Source organism: Erythrolamprus reginae, chromosome 2 (assembly GCF_031021105.1).
Source record: "Erythrolamprus reginae isolate rEryReg1 chromosome 2, rEryReg1.hap1, whole genome shotgun sequence".
Classification (NCBI taxonomy): Eukaryota; Metazoa; Chordata; class Lepidosauria; order Squamata; family Dipsadidae; genus Erythrolamprus; species Erythrolamprus reginae.
Window position 1 is genome coordinate 253,342,430 of NC_091951.1, and position 27,539 is coordinate 253,369,968.

A 27,539-nucleotide genomic window follows, 5' to 3' on the forward strand; every position below is an offset into this window, starting at 1 on the left:
ATGGAGAATGCCCTTCTTCTGAGTCCCACCAGGTGTATCTCCCTCGGGGATGGGACCTACAACATTCCCCGCCTCCCTGTTCTGATGGCTTGGGTAGATGTGATCGGTAGGAGATGGTCCCTCAGATATTCCTGCTTTTGCAACTGAGACAAAGTATGTACCCTTCCTTTCTGATCCTTCCCTAAATAACTTGATTAAAGGATTTTTGTGATGGACACATGAGTTGCGGCTTCTATTTGGCTAACAGCAAAAACGCCTCTACGAATATGCAGAAGTATGCTCCAAAGAGGAACAAAATTCTCTGCTGGCAATACCATATGCCCTATTGTGATGTCATGAGATGATCATGTATACTTCACTGTAGGCCTATTGTGAATCACACGCTGGAGGTCAGGCGGTTAATCTGCACACATCACAGAAGTGCATTGGAAAGACAGAATGGAGGCGATTTTGATGAATGTGGAAAGCAGGGTGCTTGTTTGTGCATGTAACTTTTTGGTGCTGAGATTTTGAGAGCACAATAATTTAGAAGCAACCAACAGAATTCTTTCAAAATACGTCCAATTGTCATGTTGTCCTTTCAGTCATGGATGGGAGACGCTCTGTGCGGAGGTATCCAGCTCAAGCAATGCCAGGTTTTCAAGATAACCCTGCTGAGCAAGGTAGCAATCCCAGGGCAACAAGAGGATCGGGCAAGACCCAGTCAAAGAAGTAAGAAGAATGCATGGATTTAGTTACTGTAACATAACGAATACCGTATTTTTGGAGTATAAGACGCACCCTTTTTCCTCCCTAAAAGAGGTTGATAATTAGGGTGCATCTTATACTCTAAATGTAGCTTTTTTACAGCCCTAACTAGCTGCTAACGATCTTCCCAGTTCTTACCTTGCAGGCTCTTTCATTGTTTCTCTCTGTGAAGAATGTTTTCTAAGCCCTAATTCTTTGCAGGGTTTTTTCATTGCTCTAACTTGCTCTCAATAAGTTTATTTCCTGCCCTAACCAGGTACTAACAATGTTCACAGCTCTTACCAGCTTGCAAGCTCTTTCACTGTTATTCCCTAAGTCTTTGCAGGGTTTTTTCCATTGCTCTACTTGCTGCGAATGTTTCTTTCCAGGTGCTAATGATGTTCCCAGCTCTTACTGGCTTGCAAGCTCTTTCATTGTTATTCTCTCTGAATAAAGTTTTTTTAAAGCCCTAACAAGGGCTTTAACTATTTTTCTTCACACACACACACACACACACACACACACACACACACCTATATTGCTCAAAAAAATAAAGGGAATACTCAAATAACACATGTAGATCTGAATGGATGAAATATTCTCATTGAATACTTTGTTCTGTACAAAGTTGAATGTATACAACAGCATGTGAAATTGATTGTCAATCAGTATTGCTTCCTAAGTAGATAGTTTGATTTCGCAGAAGTTTGATTTACTTGGAGTTATATTGTGCTGTTTAAGTGTCCCCTTTATTTTTTTGAGCAGTCTATATAAAATGTATGATAGGTCAAATTGGGCTGCAAATAGATGTAGAAGTTTATGAAACTGGGACCTCTTTTGCAAGGGAGAGAGCTATTATTGTTGCAATATACTGTATTTGTCAGTGTTCAACTAGTAGGGATGATATGTTTTATTTATTTTTGTCATTTTAACTCACATCTTTTTAAAAATGTTTTAATTTAGTTTAGCTTCTGTTAATTTTTTCCCTCTTTGGATTTTGTGCTTTAATTATTGAATATTAAAAAGTATTGGGAAAAAGTATAATTTAAATGTACATATCTCCCTTTCATAGTCCACATGAACACACATGAACAATGAAAACAATACAATGAAATTTTGGGAAAGATGGGTGTAACAATGAGGTTAAAAGGTTTTTCATGCACCTCCCCTGGATCCTGTCTTCATTGCTGCAGGACAGTTACACCATTTTGGGGAAACTGTAGGCTAGAACCAATTTTTAGGAATAGCAAATAGTATTTTAATATGCTTTGTTGACACAATGGATGGAGTGAAGACACTAAGGAACATCATACTTAGGATAATGCATTGTATTTCAGGCAGCCCCCAATGACAGCTAAAAGCATGAAAAAAGCTTTATTTAGGAGCCGTGGTGGCACAGTGGTTGGAACACAGCATTGCAGGCTCACTCACTGCTCACTGCCAGAAGTTCAAACCTGACCGGTTCAAGGTTAACTCAGCCTTCCATCTTTCCGAGATCGGTAAAATGAGGACCCAGGTGGTTGAGGGCAATATGCTGACTCTTTAAACCACTTAGAGGGGACAGTAAAGCACTATGAAGTGGTATATACGTCTATGTGCTATGGCTCAATGCTAAAGTGTTCGTATTTTTCACGGTAATTAAAAAAGCCGGCACCCCAATATAACAGTACATTTGTAGAGCATTTGCAACTCTTCTTCTTTCAGCTGGTTCCTGCTTAATTCTTCAGGAGGTTGTCCAAGGACATCTACTACCTCATCTAGCCAGATGTCTTCAATTTATGATCAGAGAGAAGACAAGGGGGGTAAGTCTAAGAAATATTTAGGCTTTGGATACCCACTAATGATTAGAGGCCAGGGATTTTTAAAAAAAATCCAGAGAAAATATGTCAGGATTGAATCTTTTTGCTAGTTTAGATCTATGCAGTGTATACAAATCCACTAAAGTAGGAGTCTCCAAGTTTGGCAACTTTAAGCCTAGAGGACTTCAATTCCCACAATTCCCCAGTCATCACTGCTGGCTAGGAAATTTTTGGGAGTTGAAGTCCCCCAGACTTAAAGTTACCAAGGTTGGAGACCCCTGCATAATTTTGCATTTACCCTCATATGTTATCTCTCTTGCAATTGATGCATTCAAGAGGGCCAAGATACAAGAATAGGAAAGAAAACAAACTACTGTACAGATTGTAGAAATGTATATTGATGCAGATGGAAGTCAGATCAGATACTGCAAATCCAGTCTGTCTACAGAAATTATTGATATAGGATGATAGTGATGACTGGATAATGAGAATGGGTTTTCTCCGACACGAGGTTTTACCAGAGAAGTCATTGCTGGTGAGAGTTGCTGTAGCCACTCGTCATCTGATTCCACAGCTTCATCTGAAAGTATGGTGCATTTCATAACTAAAGTTATTCAAGCAGAAGTTAGACCAGCCTTTAATCAGGGATGGAAGTTAATCCTCCAAGACAACTTCCAACTTTAGAGTATCATATTGTTTAGTCTTTAAGACATCATCATCATCATCATCATCATCATCACAACAACAACAACAATCCTAATAATAATGGAATAATATTTAAGTAGATTGGCAAATACAAACTCTTCTGGAGTTTCTTTCTTATCTACTTGACCCAACAATTGTCCCAAAGGTGCTTTTTTGATAGAATGATAGTAGCAAGTTGCTTCACCTCATGCTTTTCTGGAACACCAGTTCTGTAATACAGAATCTTATGTGTTCATCCAAGTCTATAGTAAGCTCTAAAATGCAGGAATGACCAATTTGAGAATATCCTCACCCATTTTACTCATCTACTGTACATCTTCCTATATGTAGAAAAGGACAGTTCATCTCAGAAAATGTCCACTACTAAGGCTGACCCATTGGATATAATAAATGAGCATTTAACTCTAAAAGTCCATCTGCTTTTAGTAAGATTTAAGAAGGCCTAATCTTCTCTGGATTGAATCTAAGGTCAATAGTACTGATTGGCTATGTTAATATAATGTACAGTTTACCTATAATCTACCTAAGAACGTCTCTACTTACAAACTTTTCTAGATAAGAACCGGGTATTCAATATTTTTTTGCCTCTTCTCAAGAACCTATTCCACTTACAAACCCAAGCCTCCAAAACTGTAACCGGAAAAGGCAGGGAGAAGCCTCTGTGGGGCCCCTCTAGGAATCTCCTGGGACAAAATAGGGCCAGAAAAGGCAGTGAGAAGCCTCTATGGGGCCTCTCTAGGGATCTCCTGGGAGGAAACAGGGCCTCCAGCCTCCCTGTGGTTTCCCCAATCACACGCATTATTTGCTTTTACGTTGATTCCTGTGGGAAAATTGCTTCCTCTTACAAACTTTTCTACTTAAGAACCTGGTCACGGAACGAATTAAGTTCGTAAGTAGAGGTACCACTGTACTGTGTTTCAGATTGAGCCCCTTCCTTGTAAATAATTTTGCATATCAGTAATTTGGAGATCCTTATTTGTTAAAATGGGATGAAGATCTAAATCTCAGTGTAACCTACTATTTTATTGTGGAGTTTAATGTTCCACTATTTGCTAAAATAGGGTTTAATTCTACATCTCAGGCTGTGACATGATGAATCACACATAGCAACAGCATAGATGGTGCATAGAGCAAATAGGGCTAACTGTTGTATTTGCCAAGAGTTTGAATTGTGAATTTACCAATTTTATTTATTTATTTATTGCTAGGAAGGTATTTTGATGAGCCTTGGTGGTGCAGCAGTTGAGGTGCAGTATTGCAACCTACTTCTACTGATCACCGGCTGCCAGCAGTTTGGCAGATCAAATCTCAGTAGGCTCAAGATGGACTCTGTTGGGGGCAATATGCTTATTCTCTGTAAACCGCTTAAAGAAGGCTGGAAAGCACTGTGAAGCGGTATATAAGTCTAAATGCTATTATCTTAGTCCTCAGGCAGATCAGATGACCAAACAAGTATATTCCCAGTTACTTTATAAACCTTCAGAATCAACACCTTAATTGTTTTGTGAATTGTTCTGTTTCACAGAAACCATATGCTGCATCCCTAGCATTATTGTGTTTTCTTTTATCTGCTGTCTTCGAAAATTCTGCTGCTGTATTAGGTAAGTAGCAATGTAAAAATGTCCAAAACCTCTTTTGGAATGACATCATAATCAAGACAGCTAACTCTGCATCTAATCGTCTTCTCCATCACAGAAGTTCTACGTTGGGTGGGGTAGAGGTTGAAAATATCATATATTAGATGACATGAAAAACTTTAAATAGGCTAAAGAGGTGTTACCCTAACACATTGGTGACTAACATTTTTATTGTCACTTGCCGAAAGCATACTTGCACACCCATAATGCAATGCGTGTGTGACACCCCCCCAGCCTCGCAATTGCCCATGCAACTCCCCTGCTTACACCCCGCATATGTGCGCACTCCCCCTATGCTCCCCCACTCCCTGCATATGCAAGTGACCCCCTGCCCCTCCACTCCCTGCATGCATTTTTGACCCATGTGTCCGACCCTGCACCTGCATGCACATCCCCATGAATTTAAATATTTAAAAATTATTTTGTTTATAAATCCATGTTATATATTAAAATAATGTATTATAACTATAAAATATTCAATTATTGTGTTTTAATGGTGCCTTTTATGCACAAATTAATTATCCTTAATTTCTTCCTTCCTTGACTTTAAAAGTAACAGATTCTGCATGGTCCCATTTGCAGTTCCTCTCTCTCTCTCTCTTTTCATAGTCCCAAGTCCCTCCCTCTAAATTCAAGTCTACTTCTCTCAGATTCTCCAAACCACATATCTTCTCCAGCCAACGTATTCAGCAATTTCTTTGGTGGTGAAAGTTGTCCACACTGGCTGAGTTGGGAATGGAAATGGGACAACCATTCAGAAACACAAATGAATGAATGAATGAATGAATGAATGAATGAATCAGTCAATCAACCAATCGACCAATCAACCAATGAATGAATCAATCAATCCAGCCCAGCCAAGTTGCTGCAACAAAACCTGCCACTGTCAATTCACCATGGCCAACTCACATCAGGACAACTCGCCATGGGACAATTTAACAATTCAATTTTATTATTTAAAATAAATTTTAAAATATTAAATTTTCCATTCTTCAGTGATTCTATTCCACCATTTCTTTGATATTAGTGTAATTCTTGTCCCGCAGTAAATCATCCTATGGAGAGTTGGCCATGTTGAAATAAACCCAGTTGAAACACCCATGGACCTCTTGAATCCTTTGCATAGACTCAAGCTGCCTCTCTCCTCCATTACTTGCAGGAAGAAAGCTTATGTTATGTCTTCCTCTACTTCACAAGTAGTCTTTCTGCTTATCCTCTTGCTGGTTTTCATCAACTCTACTATTTATTTTACTCTCACTTCTGCTTTTCCATATCTCAAGCAATGTAATAACCAGAGCATTGCCTAGAATTTGATGCTTGACCTGTTTTACATGCAGGCAATTTCCAATTCCATATCTGCATATCCAGTTTGCGAAAGGCCCCTATCTGATACCTAACAATGTTGCTAACACCTTAAGCTGAACTGGTTGAACTCAATAGATGCATCTTCCTAGGTCAGTGCTAGGCAAAGTTGGCTCTTCTATGACATGTGGACTTCAACTCCCAGAATTCCTGAGCTAGTATGACTGGCTCAGGAATTCTGGGAGCTGAAGTTCACAAGTCATAGAAGAGCCAACTTTGTCTACCCCTGTCCTAGGTGTTTCCTCCCTTTCTCATGCAACATCTAGCATAGCCATAATGTATGGTGTGATACCATTGGCACTAGGGGTTAAGGAAACACCCTGTTTGATGATATCACACCATGCATTGTTTTATGGCAGATATCAAGCAAGGAAAAGAGAGGAGAGAGAAAAAACATGAAGCAGCAGCAACCCTCAGAATGACTTGTTAATAAACCTCTCTGGTTGGGAAAAGAACGAGCAATGCCCTTGAGTGGCCTTCGCCACTATCAAAATTCCCATTCTTATCCTTAGCATTTTTATCCTAAGAATTTTCACGTCTATTGACTTTTCCTTAATGATCCTACCTTCCTCCACAGATGCCAAATGGATAACTGTGTGAAATGCTTGATGTTGCTCACCATAGCTGCCTCAGTCATTTATGGTAAGTACTTCCACTTGAGATTTGGAAAAAAACATCTGAATAGCAGGAGGTTCTCATGGATTGAACAAAAAAGGTGCTTGTGTCGACGACCTGAGTGTCAGAAGTCCCAATGTGCCAGATTTTACCCAGAAAAGTTCATGTTTTAACTCACATCAGGTGGGCAAGGCAGTGGTTAAGGAAGGTTTCCTTATTGCTCATTATCACAACCCACTAATGCTTTTCCGTCACTCTGAGTTTACAAACAAAGTCCCACGAGGAAAGAGGGTGATAAGCAGGGGTGGGGCTACTGCCTGTCTGCAGGGGGGGGAACGCAGTGGGGTAGCAAAAATGGAGCTCTGCCCCAGAGCACCCAATTTGCATTGAAAGATGTTGAAAGAAAATGCACGGCGTCCTGCATAAGCCACGCCCACAGTGTGGTAGTAAAATTTTGGTAGCCCTTCACTGGAAATAAGTCCAGAGTTCCAGCAACCAAATAATAGCCCAAGAGTCTAAAGTCTGAGAGCTGAGACCAAGCCCAAAATTCAAGGAACAGGATCCAGTGAAGCTGGGAAGAAGCACATCAAAACAAGCAAGTGTTCCCGACAGACACACCTTCTCAAGCCTCTGATTCAATCAACCTTCCCCAGCTTTCCTTCTGAGGAAGGACGGGGCTGCTTCCTTGTAAGCAACCTCGCTGATCTCCTCTGTGCCCCTCTCCACTCTGCTCTCCTCATCCGTTCCTTGTCAGAGGCAGTCTAGAGCAGCGGCGGGTTCCACTTACCTGCATACCGGTGCGCTGCACGGGCATCCTACTCATTCGGATGGTCATGGATGTGCGCCTGTGCGTGCGTTCCCACATGTGATTTTGCTTTTGCGCATGCGCAGGAAACAAAAACTTGCTGCAATCTCCTGAGGGGACGCTCGCTCGCATACAATTTCGGTGATTTTTTGCTTCCACACACGTGGAGAAGCAAAAAATCAATGACATTTCACGCACCTGGGTATCCCCTCACAGGATTTTTTTAAAAAAAGATGGCGCCAGTCACCAGAATATTGAAGACGGCATCAGAGTGGTTTCACGCAAATTGCGCAATCTAGCGGAATGGAGCTCCGAGGCGTACAGGTAGCAGCCCACCACTGAGAGGCTACCATCTCTGTTGGTCCTGTGCAGCTGCTCTGCTCCTGCAGGAGGATCCCCATCCGGTTGCCCCCCCCCCCCCCCCCGAATCCCACTGCCAGACGGACTTGGGACTTCCTCATCCTCATCCCCTCGACTTTCCACTCATTTATAGAGGACTATGTCTTCCCTGTTGGACAGTCCCAGCTCCAACTCCTGCTCCTCTGAACCAGGATCCAACTGCAGATTCTTGCAGGATGAATACGCATGGAACTGCACAGCGGAAGTATACAACCTGCAAACAAGGGCATGTTATTGTATATCCTATGACCGTTCACCTTTTTCTCAGATACAGATTTTTCTCTCAGTACTGAAAGAGCTTCTGTAAGAGACAATTTGGGTAGGTGGTTGAAGTAAATGAAGGCTGTTTGAATGGCAAGTATCGGTAGAAAAAAGTGAGATTTTAAATGCTCCTTCAGGTAGTGGGAAATGGTTGTGTGTGGTGATATTTTTCTTAGATGCACTTCTATATTACTCTGTGTTTATAAAACTAAAAAGCTTTTCTATTCTTTCAAAAGGAAGGAGAGAACGCGCCCAGTGTTCAATAAAGTTGCCAAATAAACATTTTATAAGAGTTTAAACAGGAATCGGGACTGTCGGTTAATATGGAAAAATCAGAGATTATGTTTTTAAATACAGATCAGAGAGAACAGATAGAAATCAGGAAAGAATCAGGGTTGAAATTAGTACTTAAAAAAATAAAATATTTGGGAATTTGGTTATTGAAAAACCCAGTGAAAATTGAAGAGATGAATTATAGATTAATATGGAGGAAAATGTTGAAACAGATGAGGAGCTGGAAAGAGAAAAAGCTAAGGAGACTCGCTAAAATAAGAGCATTAAAAATGATGATAGCTCCCAAAATGATGTACCTTTTTCAGGTGCTGCCGGGGGGGCTATCCGCATGTAAGGTTAAAGAGTGGGACAAAAAACTAAATTATTGGATTGAAGAAGATAAGAGACCAAGAATAAGGAAAAAGTGGTTAATTGCGAATGAAAAAGGGGGGATGGGGAGTTCCATGTTTGGAGCTGTATAGGGAAGCTTTTCAAATGGAAAGGTTAATGGAGTTGCAATTATGTGAAAATAAATGGGTGAAATTGGAAAAACAGATAAACGGGATGAAGAATAGAGAATTAATATTTAGAAAGTGGAACAGGAGCGACTTAGGTAAATTAATAGGCGCCATGAAAGGGACTATGGAAATTTGGAAAAAATGGCAGGGGAAAATAGGATTATATAAATCTAAACCGTCATCGCTTTATGTAATAAATAGATAAAATGAAACGAATTTAAATAGGGTTATAGGAGAGTTGAAGGGAAGAGGGACAAATAAGATAGAACAGTTATATGAGAAGGATGGCAGGCCAAGTAGAAATCATATAGAATGGTGGTTAGGTAAGGGAAGGTGGCTACAAATTAATGCAATATGTAAATATCTTAATGAAAGGGAGAATAAAGAAGTACTATGGAGGGAGGAGACAGGGTTAGAGAAAATAATAAGAGAAAAAAGTGAGGGGATAAAGGCGCAAGCAACCAATATATATAAATTGCTAGTGCAGTGAAAAGGGGATACGATTGATTGATGGATTGACTAAATGGTGGCAAAATGAGATACAAGTAGAGGTACAAGAGATGGAAAATATAGTAGAAAATATAAGGAAAATTAAAAATACAAGAATCAGGGAAATGAGAAGGAAAATATTACATAAGTGGTATTTTACTCCCGTTCAACTCGCACACTTTCAGCAGAATGTCAGGGGGAATTGTTGGCATGGGTGTCCAGACAAAGGAGTGTTCATGCATATGTTTTGGGAATGCCCGATAGTGCAGGAATTTTGGCAAAAAGTGAAAGAGGATATCAATAGAATGCTAAATATACAATGGACAATCACTAAGGAAATGGCAGTACTAGTAAAAAGCAAGGCGATGGGAGAATTTAGAGAAATAAAAAAAGCAGCAATAGAAAGCGCTCAGGCAGTAATAGTTTTGGGTTGGAAGGATGCGACAAAATGGACAATGCAAAATTGGTATGGGGACGTGATGGACCACATTCAATTTGAAATTATGGAAAAAAGGATAAATTCGGATAATGAAACTGAGTTGGGACAGCTGATGGGACGGTGGGACAAGGTATGACGATATATGATGAGCAGAATCAGAGACCAAGCTACAAGAAATAAATTGGAATCACTCTATAATATGTAAACAGATATATTGCTCTTGGGTTAAGTGGACTATACAAGAAACTCCCCCAATTTGGTGGTGGGGAATGTGTGTGTCTCGGGGTGGTGGGCCCAATTCACTATGCACTGTTTTATGTTGTGTTGTTAAAAATCAATAAAAATATTGTTTAAAAAAAAAGTTGCCAAATTTCAGTGTAGGTAGGATTAATGTCCTTCTTAAAGAGTTTTGAGAAAAGAGGATAATATGCTAGAGGAACATCTTTCCTAATATTCTGTGTAATTTTAGCAATTTCTTGGACATGAAGCTTCAAGACAAAAGGCATTTGTAGAGTTCATTGTAGAAACTTCCCAGTTTTGTTTGTTTCTTACAGGCACCGTTTACATTGCTTGTCAATACCTACAATTATCTGATATCCTGTCATCCAAGGTAAACACCATTGCATGTAAGGGACAGAAAAGGAAGTCATCGAAATAGTTTGGGGCCAGATTGGGGAACTCATAGAGAATTTGAGGATTTGGTCTCAACACAAAAAGGCTGCCACACACAAAGATCCTTTCTTCAGTAACAATTTTCAGTGGAAACAAGCCCTTGCTCGATAATAAGAGGCCATCAAAGATGATGTTCACATTTGTTTTCTTGGGTTTTGAGGCTACCAGAAATGTTGTATCTGGAAAACAGCAAGTGAATTTGTGTATAATCTGTCATCATGGAAGTGACAGTTAAAATCTGGATTTTATTTTTTAAATATAAAAGAATGGCTCAAGTAGCAAACTTGGCTCCACTACTTTTGCATTCTTCAAAAATAGGTACTCCTTATTTAGTGACTGCAATTGACAAACTACAAGTCCGTTGTTCAGCAAAGCTGTCACTAAGCAAAAAATCACATGACCACAATTCTGCTTATTATTTTACTTCAGCTTTCCTTTGCTTTGAAGCAGGGGTGTCACAATCATGGCACAGCTGCATCACACACTGGCCACCCCCACACCCCGGTTTAGCGAAGGGGGAAAAAAGTCACAATACGTCACATAATGACAACATGACAACATGAGTTTGACATCCCTGCTTTACAGCATTAGGATATAACCCCAAACAGTTGTGTGAACCCAAGCATAAGAACATAAGAAGAGCCATGCTGAATCAGGCCAAAGCCCATCGAGTCCAGCATTCTGTGTTACACATTGGCCCCCTAATTGTACATGGGGATCTTGAGCAGAAGGCAAACCCCTCCCTTTCCCTTGACCCCCAACAAATGGTACACAAGGGAATCCTGCCTGCCTCAACCAACATAGAGGCGGCACATGGACATCCATTTCAATAACCACCGATACACTTGGCATCCATGAATCTGTCTAATCTTGCCTTGAAGCTATCAAGGCTGACAGCTGAATTCCATAAACCAACGACCCTCTGGGTGAAGAAATATTTCCCTTGATCTGTCCTTGCTTTCTTACCTATGTGCTTTAAGGAGTGCCTCCTTGCCCTAGTATTGTGTAATAGAGAAAATAATTTTCTCTATCCACCTTTTCTATCCCATGCATGATTTTATACACTTCGATCAAGTCACCCCTTAAACGTCGTCTTTCAAGGCTGAAGGGACCAAGGCGTTGCAACCTGGTATCATAAGGGAGGGGCTCCAAGCAGTGTGGAAGGTGTAGGGAAAACTCAATTTATGAAGAACCTGGAGAATAGGCCAAATCATATACCCCTTTTCCCCTACTCCCCATCGTTTGAAATGCTTACCCTGGCACTGGGATAATTAGAAAGAATGGGAATGGTGTTTGCATTTACATTCACTGGAAAGAGAGTGAACAGGTACATGATGGGGAATATGCATTGAAAGGAGTGTAGCTGCAGCTTCTTGGGAGGCAAATGCCTTCAGGGGTGAAAGTGACTAGGATTTTGTCAATTCCAGGCAGCAGCTGCTTCCAGGCTGTAATCAACTAATTAACGTTACACAACTGAGCCTGTTAAGTTGTTCTTAGCAGTTTTGGAGTAACCACTGCTACACAAACAAGCAGCTCAGGAAGTGACAGCTTGCTTGGGTTTGATATAGCAATTAAAATGCTGGCTTAGAAACCAGGAGACACTGAGTTCTAGTGCTGCCTTAACCTTGAAAGTCAGCTGGGTGATCTTGGCTCAGTCACACACACTTACCGTAACTCACTTCAGATTGTTATTGTGGGAAAAATAAGAGGAAGAAGGTATTTTGGGATATTTTGTAAAAAAATATATATAATGGAAAGTAGGATACAAACAAGCAAACATAAATTAAAATGTATTGGCTCTACCAGAGGGTATGGGATAAGCACAAGGCAATGTGGATAGGTAACCAAATGATGTTGTAAAGATAAATGTGGTTATTGATTCCAAAGTTAGTTTTTCATCATCTATGTAATGGTAAATTCTCACTATCTGAGGCAATCACTAAATGATAAGATTATAATTTACTGCATAATTCTAGCTGGGTAGGTATGGAATTGAATTTAAGTCAAGAAGCATATACTGTATATATATATATATATATTCTAAAATGGTCATAAATTAACTACAGTTAACTATGACTGAGGTCCATGTTACAAATTGTTCATATAAAAGTTGAATCATATATGTTTTTTTCCTTCCAACAGGAACTAACAAAAATGTATGAAACTGAGCTGAACAATCTCTGGTAAGGCTATTATACATCCCTCCAAAATATCTTAAAGAAAAAGACTTTACTCATTAATTAAATGTATAAACTGCTTAAATCTATCTCATGACTCTGGGAAATTTACAAAATACAATAGTTAAAAACAAGAATGCACACAAGCTTTTTTTAAAAAAAAAAAGTCTGGAAATCGTCACCCAATAAACCGAAACATTGGAAAGAGGCCCCTCTCCCTTCAAACCTAAGATATGAAAGAAAAGTTATGGTTTAAAGGAAAAGAACTGTACAAATCTCGGGGAATGTGGCTTATTGAAATGCAGCCAGGCTTAGAACTACAGGAACTAAGACAGGGCTGCCCAACCTTGGCAAATTTCCAGAATTCCCCAGCCAGGCATGCCTTGGTCTAGGAATGTAAGCCTCAAGCTTCATTATTTATTTATTTATTTTTTGGATTTGTATGCCGCCCCTCTCCGTAGACTCGGGGCGGCTAACAACAGTAATAAAAAACATCATGTAAATCCAATACTAAAAACAACTAAAAACCCCTTATTATAAAACTAAACATCCATACAAACAAACAAACAAACATACCATGAATAAATTATAAAGGCCTAGGGGGAAAGAATGTCTCAATTCCCCCATGCCTGATGACAAAGGTGGGTTTTAAGGAGCTTACGAAAGGCAAGGAGGGTGGGGGCAATTCTAATATCTGCAGGGAGTTGATTCCAGAGGGTCGGGGCCTCCACAGAGAAGGCTTTTCCCCTGGGCCCCGCCAAGCAACATTGTTTTGTTGACGGGACCCGGAGAAGGCCCACTCTGTGGGACCTAACCAGTCACTGGCATTCGTGCGGCAGAAGGCGGTCTCGTAGATACCCTAGTCCGGTGTCATGAAGGGCTTTATAGGTAATGACCAACACTTTGAATTGTGACCGGAAATGATCGGCAACCAATGCAGACTGCGGAGTGTTGGTGTTACATGGGCATTTTTGGGAAAGCCCATGATAGCTCTTGCAGCTGCCTTTTGCATGATCTGAAGTTTCCAAACACTTTTCATACGTAGCCCCATGTAGAGAGCATTACAGTAGTCGAGCCTCGAGGTGATGAGGGCATGAGTGACTGTGAGCAGTGACTCCCAGTCCAAATAGGGCCGCAACTGGTGCACCAGGCGAACCTGGGCAAACGCCCCCCTCGCCACAGCTGAAAGCTGTTTCTCTAATGTGAGCTGTGGATCGAGGAGGACGCCCAAGTTGCGAACCCTCTCTGAGGGGGGTCAATATTCTCCCCCCAGGATGATGGACGGACAATTCGAATTGTCTTTGGGAGGCAAAACCCACAGCCACTCCATCTTATCAGGGTTGAGTTTGAGTCTGTTGACACCCATCCAGGCCCCAACAGCCTCCAGGCACCGGCACATCACTTCCACTGCTTCATTGACTGGACATGGGGTGGAGATGTAAAGCTGGGTATCATCAGCGTACTGATGATACCTCACCCCATGCCCTTGGATGATCTCGCCCAGCGGTTTCATGTAGATATTAAATAGCAGGAGGGAGAGGACCGACCCCTGAGGCACCCCACAATGGAGAGACCTCGGAGTCGACCTCTGATCCCCCACTAACACCGACTGCAACCGACCTTATCTCATGTACATTAGGGTTAAAATAATAGGTTGTCCAATCCCATCATTGGCCTACACCAGGCGTAGGCAAAATTGGCTCTTCTATGACTTGTGGAATTCAACTCCCAGAATTACTGAGCTAGCATGATTGGCTCAGGCATTCTGGGAGTTGAAGTCCACATGTCATAGAAGAGCCAATTTTGCCTATTCCTGGCCTACACCAATCCCTTTGGAGGCAATCCTAAGACTGAAAACACATTGGAAGTCTTCTCTGGATAAATATGCATTTGCTTTTGGTTAGAGACTACAGTGCAACATTCTTTCACACCCAAGGAGAAAATATTTAAGCTGCAATTCTATCCGCCTTTCTGTGGAAGTAAGTTCCCCTGAATTCAAAAAGATTCATTCCTGACTATATTTAGGGCAGGGTTGTCAAATCCAAGGCCCATGGGCCACATCCGGCCCCTGGGACTGCCCTGGAAACAGTAAAGATTGGCTTCTTGGTGCCTCTGCTGCCACCAAGTGATGTTGAGCTGACCACGCCCACTATGGCCACGCCTACCTCCCCCCAAGATCAAACACAACCCTGATGCGCCCCTCAATGAAATTGAGTTTGACATCCCTGGTTTACCGTATTTGGGTCAGGCATGCTTAATATCTGCTTTCTTGATTCTAACATCCTTCAGATTCAGCGGAAATGCCTTAATATCCAGTCTTATGTAACCACGATAATTAGCTGGTGCATTGCAGGCCCAGGAATGGTCTGGAAAACAGTTATGATTACAGTCAGTCCTCAACTTACAACCACAATTGAGCCCAAATGTTTTTGTTGCTAAATGAGACATTTGTTAAGTGAATTTTGCCCCTGTTTACCACTATTTTGCTACGCTGGTTAAGTGAAACTCTGCCTTTGTTAAGTTAATAGCATGCTTATTAAATGAATCTGGCTTCCCTAATTGACTTTGTCTCTAAAAAGGTTGCAAAAAGATTATCACAACACTTGGACTCTGCAACCGTCATAAATATGAATCAGTTGCCAAACATCTGAATCTTTGTCATGTGACCATGGGGAGGCCGCAACCATAGTTCCCTCTAAGCTGAGCAGTGAGCAATCGCTCACTTAAAAATCATCATCAACTCAGAGTTTTCCAAACCTGCCCAGAAGCCGAGAGGGAAAGAGTGAGAGGGAAGGAGAGAGAGAGGAAGAGAGGAAGAGAGAGAAACAGATAGAAAAAAAGAGAGGAAGGAAAAGAGAAAGAAAGAAAAAGAATGGGAGTAAGGAGGAGAGAAAGAAAATCAAAATCTAGTTTGAAACTAGCTCAACTATTTAAGTGGCATTTTGATATTGATAGAGTTGCCCTATTATGAGCTCACTGTTGTAGACACACAGTACAGTATTTTATTTTGAAATTCTCTGAGGCAAAACAGGGTGGGTTTTTTATTTGTTTGTTTGTTTGTTTGTTTGTTTATTTGTTTATTATTTCTGTGCCACCCAGTCCCGAAGGGACTGCCGCTCAGACACTATACTTTTCTGCCCACCCCCCAAAAAAATTAGAGGGAACACTGGCCGCAACAGTCCTAAATGTAAAAAGTGGTCGGAAATCACTTTTTTCAGTGCCACTGTAATTTCAGACTTATTAAATGAATGGTTGTAAGTCAAGGACCAGCTGTATCACACTAGTCTACAGCAAAAATCCAGGCAACACTAGACGGAAGCAACAATAGAACGGGTTTGTATCCTTTTGTTTTGCCATTTAACAGTTTTTCAGAGTTTTGCATATAATCCTGACACCCATTTCCCCTCCTTTATTACAAGGAAATCTCAACATCTGCTGGAAGATCAATTCCATGAAATTCAGGACCTTAAGAATGAAATGGATCAACTGCATTCTGAGCTCAGCAACCTGCAGAAAGGGATTCTGCAGTCCACCAAGCAAATCCTTCAGGAAAGTGACTTACCAGGAGAGGAGAAAGTAGGAAGCTGCAACTAATCTCAGAAATTCTCTGGTTTCGATCTTTCCAGATTATAATTTTCTTTTGCATATCTATTAGCTACCATAGAATGTCATTTTTCCCCCTTTTACAAAACCTAAGTCTGTTAGTTGTTCTCATGCCCAGCCTCTCTCGTACCAAATATGCTTAAAAAATACAGTAGGGAAAACATTGAACCACAGTGAGGGTTTCTTTCCTGCTGCAAAAGGGTAAATTATAATTTCATACTGGGCACTAGTATTCCATGTTGCATCCAATATCAACAAAATGTTGAGAAACAAGGATGGTGCTAATTGGGTTTATCTACTCTAATGAAAAGAAGGATTAGGGATGACAACGAAAGCAGTGTTCCAATATTTGAAGGACTGCAGAGAGCAGAGAGCATCAACCAGTTTTCCAAAGCACCTGAAGGCAAGACAAGAAACAATGGATGGAAACTAATCAAGGGAAAAAGCAACCAAGAACCAAGGAGAAATTTCCCAACAGGGAGAACAATCAACCAGTGGCATAGTTTGGACAATCCTAGACCTATGGTGGTGAATCTATAGCATCACGTGACAGGTGGCATGCAGAGCCCTCTCTGTGGGAACGTGCGTCATCACTCCAGCCTAGCTCCATCACATTTCTTCATCAGTTTCATTTTCATGGAAACAAAAGTTTGTGGGACTAAAAAAATATTCACTCAATCAATTCCAACTTCTCATGAAAGGAGAAGATCTCACAAAGTTGGAATTGATTGTTTCCCTGAAAATGAAACCGACAAAGAAATGCGATGGAGCTAGGCTGGGGTGATGACGCACATGCCCACAGAGAGGGCTCTGCATGCCACCTCTCGCATGATGCTATAGATTCACCACCATAGCTCAGGTGTTTCCCAATGGAGGAGATGGGGTCCTCCTCCTCCTGAAATTCATTACGACACAGAGCCGCAATGCAACCCTGGATCGTCTAGGCCAGGGGTAGGCAAAGTTGGCTCTTGTATGACATGTGGACTTCAACTCCCAGAATTCCTGAGCTAGCATGATCGGCTCAGGAATTCTGGGAGTTGAAGTAAAAAAGTCATAGAAGAGACAACTTTGCCTACCCCTGGTCTAGGCTCCTTCTGGCCTCAGTTGCGTTTCCTGCAGAGCTGCCTGTGTTGGGGTGCCATGCCTCCCTGCCAGCCAGCTGAACTTCGGTGCACTGCTCCTAGGCTCATCAGCCTCCAGATTCCCACCACCCAGCACCAGTTTTGGAGGGGTGGGGTGGAGAAACAGATGAAGGCAATGAGAGAGGGAGGGAGGGAAGGAGAGAGAGAAACAGGGATGGAAACAGGGTGAGAAAGAGAGAAGCAAAGGCAGAGAGAGAGAGAGAGGGAGGGAAAGAGGAAGAGAAAGAAAAAGGCAGAGAGGAAGGGAAAGGGGAAGAGAGGCAAGGAAAGAGAGAGAGAAACAGAAAGGGAAGGAGAAAATAGAAATGATATTACAAAAGTTTTTATTGTTATTGAGCATAATATTTCAAAAGCAGAAAAAATGAAGGGGCATAAAAGTGCATTTATCACATTTTTCATAGAACAATTAGCTGAACTCTGCCTTTATCATTATTTTAGGTAGTAAAACCTCAGTATTCAGTTAAATTGCCTTGTTGGCACTTTGCGACAAGTAAGTGGGTTTTGGCTTGCAGTCTCTAAAAGGTTCGCCACCACTGCCCTAGTCATAGATTTCCCACTGCTCATGATAGAGATGCTTATAATAAAAGGTGTTCTAGTATGTTTTAAGTCTTTATGGTGAAGACAAAACAATTACTGCTTTTGGAGAGTTGAGTGGTATAGAAATTAAATAAAATAGTAAATTATGGGATTATCCTTTACCAAAAGTTTAAAGGAAATTTGTATATCTCCAACCTACTACATGAGATAGTCTGTTTGAATTGATTGATGACTCTAATAATTATTAAATCTACCTCTCCTTTCTACATACTTTTCTTCTCCACAGAAGTTCCAGCCTTTATGTCTAAAAACCATGAGCATTGCATAGAGATTTCTGCACTGATATAAATTTTTGTCTTTTGACATTAGCCCCCAAATGCCTGTGTCCCAGGGCTGGCTATAGTGTATGCTTCATAGACATCATCTTTTCACATAATTAACTGACAGATGAAAACATCTTAATGCTATCTAAAAGAATCGTGGTACACACTGTTTTAAACACCACCAACCATTCTTCCTTAGCTAAAATCTGATAGAAAAATATTATTAGATACCAGTTAATATTCCTTTATGGGCTATTCATTTGCGCACATTTATTTCCTGTCTTTACTCAGCAAACTTGAGAAACAAACCATTTGCCGAGTTGGCAAATTTTGGCTTTTTTGACATGATGCTTTATTGTCCATATTTGTGTATCTGTTGCTAACAGTTGGAATTAAGTCTATGGTTCTATTCATAACTTACGATGTCTAACGTATGTAACTGATATTTGTATAAACCATTTCCCTGGTGTATTTTTCTTCTCCTTTGCAGGAAATGATTGATATGCTCAATTTGGCTTTTAAGAAGGTTTTTGAAGACGATATACAGAAGGCTGACTGGGCTCAAAAGTCAATAGGTAATGTCCTGAAAGATGGAGTGGCTTTGGGTTTGCAACTCACAGCCAGGAGTGTCTTTGCATAAACTGCGAGTTGTGCAGTAGTTACACCCAGTTCTGGATCTTGAGAACCTGGTTGCCCTTGAGAAGTATCTGAAAGCTTCGGTTGATTTAAATGTTTAATGGGCATCACATTTAAATCCCTGAACTGAAGCTTGGGGGGAAAAAATAAGAAAGTGATTTGAAATCATATCTGACAGATTTTTCTCTTTCTACACTAAACTCTACAAAAGATGAATTACTATTGGATAATTACAGTATATATGAGTGAATTTAATTTCTGATGAAAAGTTTCTTTATATTTTATTCTGTACTTATTCTAGCCTTTATAAAAGTATCATCTATCTACATGGAGACTACGCGGGAACTAATATTGGGAAATTACATGTGAATGAATGTAATTTCTGATAAGAAATCTCTTTATATTTTACCCTACTAATTCTAGACTTTAAAAAACATCTGTCACAAGAAAATACATCTAAATGTTCACTAGAAATAGAAAACAACTTGAGGTTACATAATCATCTGTCTGTCTATCTAGGAGCCACGATTGATAAAGACAGGACATCTAAGTCTTTCGATTTTTTACACCAGGAAAACTGTTGGTTTCCATTTATCGCTTCAGCCAACCCTCCTGAAACTATTTTACAGGTGCAGTATTTCTATGATTGCTATTAGTTAATTCAGAAGAATAGTACAATTTCTCAGCTAGAAAAATAGTACTGCCCCGAGTCCAGTTTCTATCTCATAACTATATACATGTCATTATTTTCTTCTGAATGTTTTCTTTAACTTCTCAATCTAGCCTACACTATAGCCCTTGGATTTCCTAGAGATCTTGTATTCCAGATCGAAATGTTGATAAAATCTGACTTCATTTAATTTTAAGGAAAGCTCAGTGCTTTTCTTAAAATTAAAGGATGCACATATTTGTGAATGGCTCTGCAAACGTTTTCTGCAGTTCTTCAGGGCCTATTTTGTTCTGACTTGAAAATCTAACTGTTGCTTTTAATTGCATTAAACTAAGGCAGAGTTCAGAAGTTACAATAATATGATTTCAGTTGGTTTAGAGCAGGGAGAGGGAGGGTGAAGAACTACCAAATTTTTTACTACCACACTGTGGGCGTGTTTTATGCAGGACGCGCTACATTTTCTTTCAACATCTTTCAGTGCAAATTGGGTGCTCTAGGGTGGAGTTCCAATTTCGCTACTCCACTGCATTCCCTCCCATCCGGGCAGTAGCCCAACCCTGGGGAGGGATGCACAAAACTCTCCAGCTCAAAAACAGAATATTCCAGAGAAGAACAAAATCTTCTCCTTTGTATGTTGTTTCTGAATGTATATCTGGAATAGTTTGTGAAGTTCTGAGTTGCTGTATTTAAGAAGACTTTAAATGATGGCAAAAGCTGTGATGACGCAGTAGTTAGAATGCAGGATTGCAGGGTAACTGCTCACTGCCAGAAATTCAATCCTGACCACTTTAAAGTTGATTCAGTTTTCCTTCTTTCTGAAGTCGGTAAAATTTGGGACTTCTAATGTTGTAAACATCTCAGAGAGTGCTGTAAAGCACGGTGGAATGGTATATAAATCTAAGTACTATTACTATTGCTATAGTGTAGACTGTTTCTCCTTATTTATGCTTTCTGGACGTTGGAAAGCAAAAGGAGAATTCTCTCCCATTTCTATAGAAGTCTTCATTATTGGGCTTCAGAATGGAAGAAAATGGCCCCTTGTATATTGCTGAAGCATTGGCTGCTGGTGATAAATGCTTGGTGATAAATACACACACACACACACACACACACAGTTCAAAAAGATAAAGGGAACACTTAACACAATATAACTCCAAGTAAATCAAACTTCTGTGTAATCAAACTGTCCACTTGGGAAGCAACACTGATTGACAATCTATTTCACATGCTGTTCTGCACATTCAACTTTGTACAGAATAAAGTATTCAATGAGAATATTCCATTCATTCAGATCTAGGATGTGTTATTTGAGTGTTCCCTTTATTTTTTTTTGAGCAATACACACACCTTCTGGGAATATTTCTTTAATCCCATCCATCCCCTTTCTCTGTTCTTTTCACCTTGTACTCTCCTCACTTTATGTAATCCTTTTTCCCAGTTCGTCATCCATTCCCTTCATTTCTAGAGAGATAAAAATTAAAATGTTGGAGATCCTGATCCTTTCTTGTCCATCCTCTTCACTACTCCCCTCAATGAGATTAAAAGGCAGATAGACAGAAAGAGAATGAGAAAGAGGGAATGCCTCATTTACAACGGAGGAATGAGGGAAGAATGACATTTTCCTGGTTGCAAATGATTGGAAAATTTACACTAGTTGGGATATTATTCTGGTTTAATTACAAAACTCTATTTACCCACTAATAGCTTACTTTGCTGGTGTATCTGACCTCTTAATAAGCCAGAGAAAACACAGATTAGAGGTCAGAAGTAATTTTGTCACACATTCACAATAAAGTTCACCCTACTCCTGGAGAAACCCCAGTAATTATTGTACTCACACATCAAATCAATCTGCAGGACCTGAATTCATTTTTTTAATTGATTTTTAACAATTTTAAGATACCCACAACATAAAACAAGTGTATAGTGAAAAGTGCCCACCACCCGACAAGCATACATACCCCACCATCAAATTGGGGGTGTTTCTTGTATAAACCATTTTAACCCCAGAGCAATGTATCTATTTACATATTATAGAGTGATTCCAATTTTGAGCATTTTATTTATGTGAATGGTCTCCTGTTTGTAGCCGGATGTTTACCCTGGAAACTGCTGGGCATTCTCAGGATCTGAAGGCCAAGTCGTAATTAAGCTGCCTGAAAAAGTCCGACTGACAGCCGTTACAGTTCAGCACATGTCTAAAGCAATAGCTTTTTCGGAAGGAATCACAAGCGCCTTAAAAGATTTTTTGGTTTATGTAAGTACAATACTGTTTTAACTTATCTTATATCTTTCCTCTAACTCCAATTTAGGAAGCACCAAGGCTACTATGCCCTTGATATTGAGCTGAAATAGGATATGGAGCCATTCTGGTATCGAGGTTAAGATGAAGGATTAGAAATCAGTGCTCCGAGTTCTATTTCTCCCTTTAGTATAAAAGCCAGCAGAGTTTAGGCCAGTCATTCTCCCTCAGACCAATTCATCTCTCAAAGTTCTTGGGGGAAAATGGGAGGTGGGAGCATTATGAACATATAGCAATGAGCTGCCAAAATGTTTACTGCCACACTGTGGGCATGGTTTATTTTGTGGGTGTGGCTTGCCTGCCATGTGACCAGGTGGGAGTAGCTTGACAATCATGTGACCAGGGTGGCTTAAAGGTCACCGGGGTGGCTTAAAGGTCATGTGACTGGGTGGTAGTGTTTTGACGACTCTTTTTCAGTTGATTAAGTCACGTTATTTGAATAGCCACCAAAAGGACAAATGATAGACAGCATTATTTGTTGAGGAGCACAGTAACATTTTAAGGTTTTGTACTAAACCCATAAGGTTCAGTATGATAACAGATTAAGCAAGTAGCTCAATTTTCTTTAATTGCTATAAAAGTTAAGATCTAGATAATGATTAAAATGATTAAAGTGTTTATGGGTAAAACATACTATTTAATTGTTTCCTATTTTAAAAGCAATTAAGGATCATACTAAGGTACTAGAGAAGGAAGGACAATAAAAAAATTATTAAGTATTCTATAAATAGTGCATGAACTTACAACTCCCACTGTGTCCCCCTCCCATGGGGGCCGCAGCCCATTATTGTGTACAGATCTTAAATTGTAACAAATAAAACTAAGATACAAATTTAAGAAAAATATTAATCAATACCTTAATTTGTGATATGCAAGCTATTGCTCCCTTCAAAAAGCTCCTTTTGAAGGGATTGGTACATAATACACTGCCAGGTTCTCTGGACTGGCAACCTATCAGTAGAGGCTGGATAAACTAGCAATATTTGGAGTAATGAGCTAAATGGCCATTCCCCCTGTAGAATTCTAAGACAAGCAATTATATCTGCCCAACTCTATCAGCTTCCACCCTAAGTAGTCTATTAATTTCTCTTATCCAATGACATGGCCTCACCTTCCCTGGTGTCTTTAATTCAGAAAATGACTAAGAATTTCTTTGCTGCTTCCCATATGAATTCATTTAAAGACTGTCCCTTTCCCTACTCCATAGGATACTTCCATAAGGTCCCATAATCTGGGACATTTCCTGCCTTCACTACAACCCCTGTACAGGATAGTGATTTGGAATACAATATGTGGGAGGAGGAGGATGAAATGGACAAAACCTTTGCCTGCTACTTCCAGGGAAAGTCAGAGTCCAGATCAGTACACCAGAGTTGCTGAAAATTAGCAGCATAGCTTTCTGACATAAGCCCTAACATAGGCATCTTAACATTCCTATATCTTCTCTTCTACTCTTCCTTAGATATATTTTACTATGAGTATATCCTCTATATAACCTACATCATGTATTTTACTATGTGTATACCCACTAAAACCCTCATTGTGTAGTGGACAAAATCAATCAATCAATCAATAAAATAAACATGTTAAAAACAATCTGGCAATAACCAGGGTGAAAAATCACACCACTCTCCGTAGCTCTCTGCCCGTTTCATATAAAATAATTCCGCTCACCATTAAAAGATTGCCTGCTTGTCAAGACTCAAAATTCCTTTTTTTTTTCCCTTTTGGTTTCTGCATTGACCTGACTTTGTTGGCCAAGAACTGCTTCCAGGTTGTCCTTCAGGGCTGCTGCAGCATTCAACTCTTCTACACTGATTCCCTCCTTTTAATTTTAGGGGCTAAATGATGAAACAAAAGAGGAGATCCTGCTGGGAACATTCAAGTATGATAATGAGAAGGAATTAATTCAGACATTCCAACTGAAGGTAAACTAGAAATGGGAGAAGTGGGGTAGAGGTAAAACTAAAGTAGGATAGAGTAAAACCGAAGGGGCTGTGTCAGAGGGAGTTGTTTTAAAAGACTCTCTCCAATTTCTGCCCCATCTACTAAAAATCAGACAACTTTTAATTCAGTATTTTAAGGAGTGGATTAGGCCAGAGCTGGAAAACCAGAGCTCCTCCTGAGGAAATATAGTTTAGATCAGTGATTTTCAACCTTTTTTGTGCCATGGCACATTTTTTACATTTACAAAATCCTGGGGCAAATCACCAACCAAAATGACCCTCTAACACAGTACATATTATATATATAGTTAATAATATAGTTCAAATATCTATATACACCATCAGGATAGACATAACCAGCTGAGGCTTCATCTAGTGGTGGCAACATTTACCTCCAGTTCTGACCAGGATTAAAAATCGGGACCATGGGGAGGAGTAGCAGCTTCAACTACTCACTGCAGCCACACGATGACAAGTGTGCGGCAGCCCGAGCGGGGACTTTCCTGGGTGTGGATGAGAGGCGGCCTGCTATTGGTTCATCGCTAGTGGTCAGGATGAATCCTAGAATGTGATTGGTCAGTGAGCATTCCCTGTGCCTCCACTCTTCGTGTTGCTGATAGCTGAAGGGATTGTTTATATTCGAATGGAGGTGGCTGGCGGCCGGCCGGATAAATGGCCTCCGCGGGCCATAGTTTGGGGACCCATGTTTAATTTCCCCACGGAACACCTGACCATGTCTCACGGCACAGTAGTGTGCTGCGGCACACTGGTTGAAAAACACTAGTTTATGTTCTGTCTGGGTGCCCCCAGACTTCAACACCAACTGCCAGACACGCTGGTAAAAGCAAAAGCACTTTATAGTTTGAAAAATAAACACAGAGAAAAACCTGTTCTTCCCAACAGGCAGGCTATGAGACTTCACAGCAGAGTCCTGATGGCCAGACAATACAGCAGACTTCTTGCTGGCACACCCACCACTGTAGAGAATAAGACCCACACCTTTTCCCCCCAAGGTTTCAGTATTCAAAGTCACAAACCAGAATTCCAAGACGCCAAAGATCACAGCCAGGTCCCAGGACTCCCAAAGATAATACTCCACAAGCCAGGAAGGGTGGGTCTGCCTTTTCAGCCTTTCCAGAGAGCACCACACCCAAACCCAGCTGTTGCCTCTTTAGTGCTGAAAGTACCTGGCTAATTGTCCCCTTCGTTGTGTTGCTCTTCTCTGCCGGAGATTGATTATTGCTTGTGCATTTTCATCTAAGGAATCCAGGCTGCTTGCTGGGGAGAGCTCCCTCTCGGGGGACTCTGGCTGTCCTCCCTCTCCCTCAGCCTGAGATTCCTCCTCCCCGTCTGCCTGAACCTCCTGTTCCTCATCATCCCCCTCTGAGCAGGAAGCTGGCAGAGGATCAGCCGTTCCCTGAGGGGCCTCAGACGGAATCACAACAGTTTAGATAATCTGTGGCACTATAAAGATAGTCCCCGACTTATAGCAGTTGACTTAATGGCTGTTCAAAGTTTCAGTAGCATTGAAGAAAGTGATTTATGACCATTTTTTCACATGTGTAACCATTGCAGCACCCCTATTTGTACACTTGACACCTGACTCACAATTTGGACAGCTGCAGTGTCTCGGGGTCCAGGTGATTAACTTTTGCAACCTTCTGACAAGAAAAGTCAATGGGGAAACCAGATTCACGTAACAATTTGTTAAGTAACAATGTGTTTCTAGTTAAACAAATGTGGCAAGAAAAGTCGTAAAATGGGGCAAAACTCACTTAGCAAAGTTCTCACTCAACAACATAAATTTTGAGCTCAATTGGGGTCATATGTTGAACTCTATCTATATTGATGGGAGCTAATGGGACATAGCAAAACAAAAAACAAAAAAATCCCACCACAAATCTTCTTTCTGATGAATAACAATCCCAAAGCAGTTATATCAGCATTTGGGAAACAGGTCTACAGATTTATTTTATTTATTTATTTGATTTTTATGCCGCCCTTCTCCTTAGACTCAGGGCAGCTTACAACATATTAGCAATAGCACTTTTTTAACAGAGCCAGCATATTGTCCCCATAATCCAGGTCCTCCTTTTACCCACCTTGGAAGGATGGAAGCCTGAGTCAACCTTGAGCCGGTGATGCGATTTGAACCGCTGACCTACAGATCTACAGTCAGCTTCAGTGGCCTGCAGTACAGCATTCTACCTGCTGCGCCACCCCGGCTCTTGTATATAGATATACAGCATAGGCTTTGCACTCTTCTATTAAACCGATAGAGCCATTCAAGAGGATGACTTCATCTCGATTGCTTTTTATTATGATTGTTCTTTTCCCTCATCTACATTTCAGAATGAACAAGAGAAGGCGTTCCAGTATGTCAAAATCAAAGTGGAGAGCAACTGGGGAAATCCAGAGTACACGTGCATTTATCGAACCAGGGTGCATGGAAGGATGGCCAATATAAACCATTTGGCCAAGAAAGTGGATGAAATCTAACAAGATAAATAAATCCTGCGACTTTCCCATATTAAATTTAAATTAAATTTATTAAATTTAAAATATTTCGTTGGTTCTTCCAAGACAAACACCACATCATCTGCGAATGCTTGTGTTTTATAAATTTCTTTTTTAATCTTCAATCCTTTTATTTCCTTATCTGCTCTTATTTTAATCAACAATGCCTCTAATGTTAAAATAAATAATAGTGGCGATATTGGACAAGTTTGTCTTACTCCTCGTTGTATATGTACTTTTTTGGTCTGTTCACTATTTATTATAATTTTAGCTGTTTGTTCTGTATATATAGTGTCTATTATATTAAAAAACTTTGTTCCTACCTCCATCTTGTTTAGTTGTACTTTCATAAAGTTCCAATCTACATTATCAAATGCCTTTTCCGCATCCAAAAATATAAGCACCATTTGCTTTTCTGGATGTTGCTCATAATATTCTAATGTATTTACTATTATTCTTAAATTATTTTTGATTTGTCTGCCTGGTAAAAATCCATTTTGATCACTATGTATCATATTTATAATACTTTTAAGTCTATTAGCAAATATTGATATAAAAATTTTATAATCTACGTTTAATAGTGAGATAGGTCTATAATTTTAAATTTTTTCTTTTTCCGTGTCAGCTTTATGTATTAAAGTTATTAAAGTTTCTGACGATGTTTTTGGTAATTTACCTTCTATCAATATTTGATTATATGTCTCAAGCATATTTGAGAAAAGTATTTCTGTGTCCAATTTATAAAATTCGGCTGGTATTGAATCTGGGCCAGTCGCTTTATTATTATTTTGTTTCTTTATAGATTGTTTTAATTTTATGTCTGTAATAGGTTTGTTTAGTCTTTGCTGTTGTATTTCAGTTAATGCTGGTAACTCTATTTTTTCCAAATATTTGAAAATTAAATCCTCACTTATTTCTTCTTTCGTATAATTGTTAATAAAAAAATTTATCCATTTTTTGTACTCTGGGTCTTTTATTATAGTTCT

The 27,539-nt window shown here is 40.1% G+C and overlaps 1 protein-coding gene across 1 annotated transcript; it reads left to right on the forward strand.

Moving 5' to 3' along the window:
* On the forward strand, positions 1 to 26,535 carry LOC139159574 (SUN domain-containing protein 3-like). The gene is made up of 14 exons (XM_070736883.1): positions 1 to 106; positions 585 to 711; positions 2,431 to 2,528; positions 3,037 to 3,111; positions 4,756 to 4,831; positions 6,807 to 6,871; positions 10,583 to 10,638; positions 12,843 to 12,883; positions 16,297 to 16,453; positions 18,973 to 19,057; positions 19,638 to 19,747; positions 21,878 to 22,045; positions 23,929 to 24,018; positions 26,389 to 26,535. The coding sequence occupies exons 1-14, from the start codon at positions 1 to 3 to the stop codon at positions 26,533 to 26,535; spliced, it is 1,401 nt and encodes a 466-aa protein (XP_070592984.1).
* The last annotated feature ends 1,004 nt before the right edge of the window (positions 26,536 to 27,539 follow it).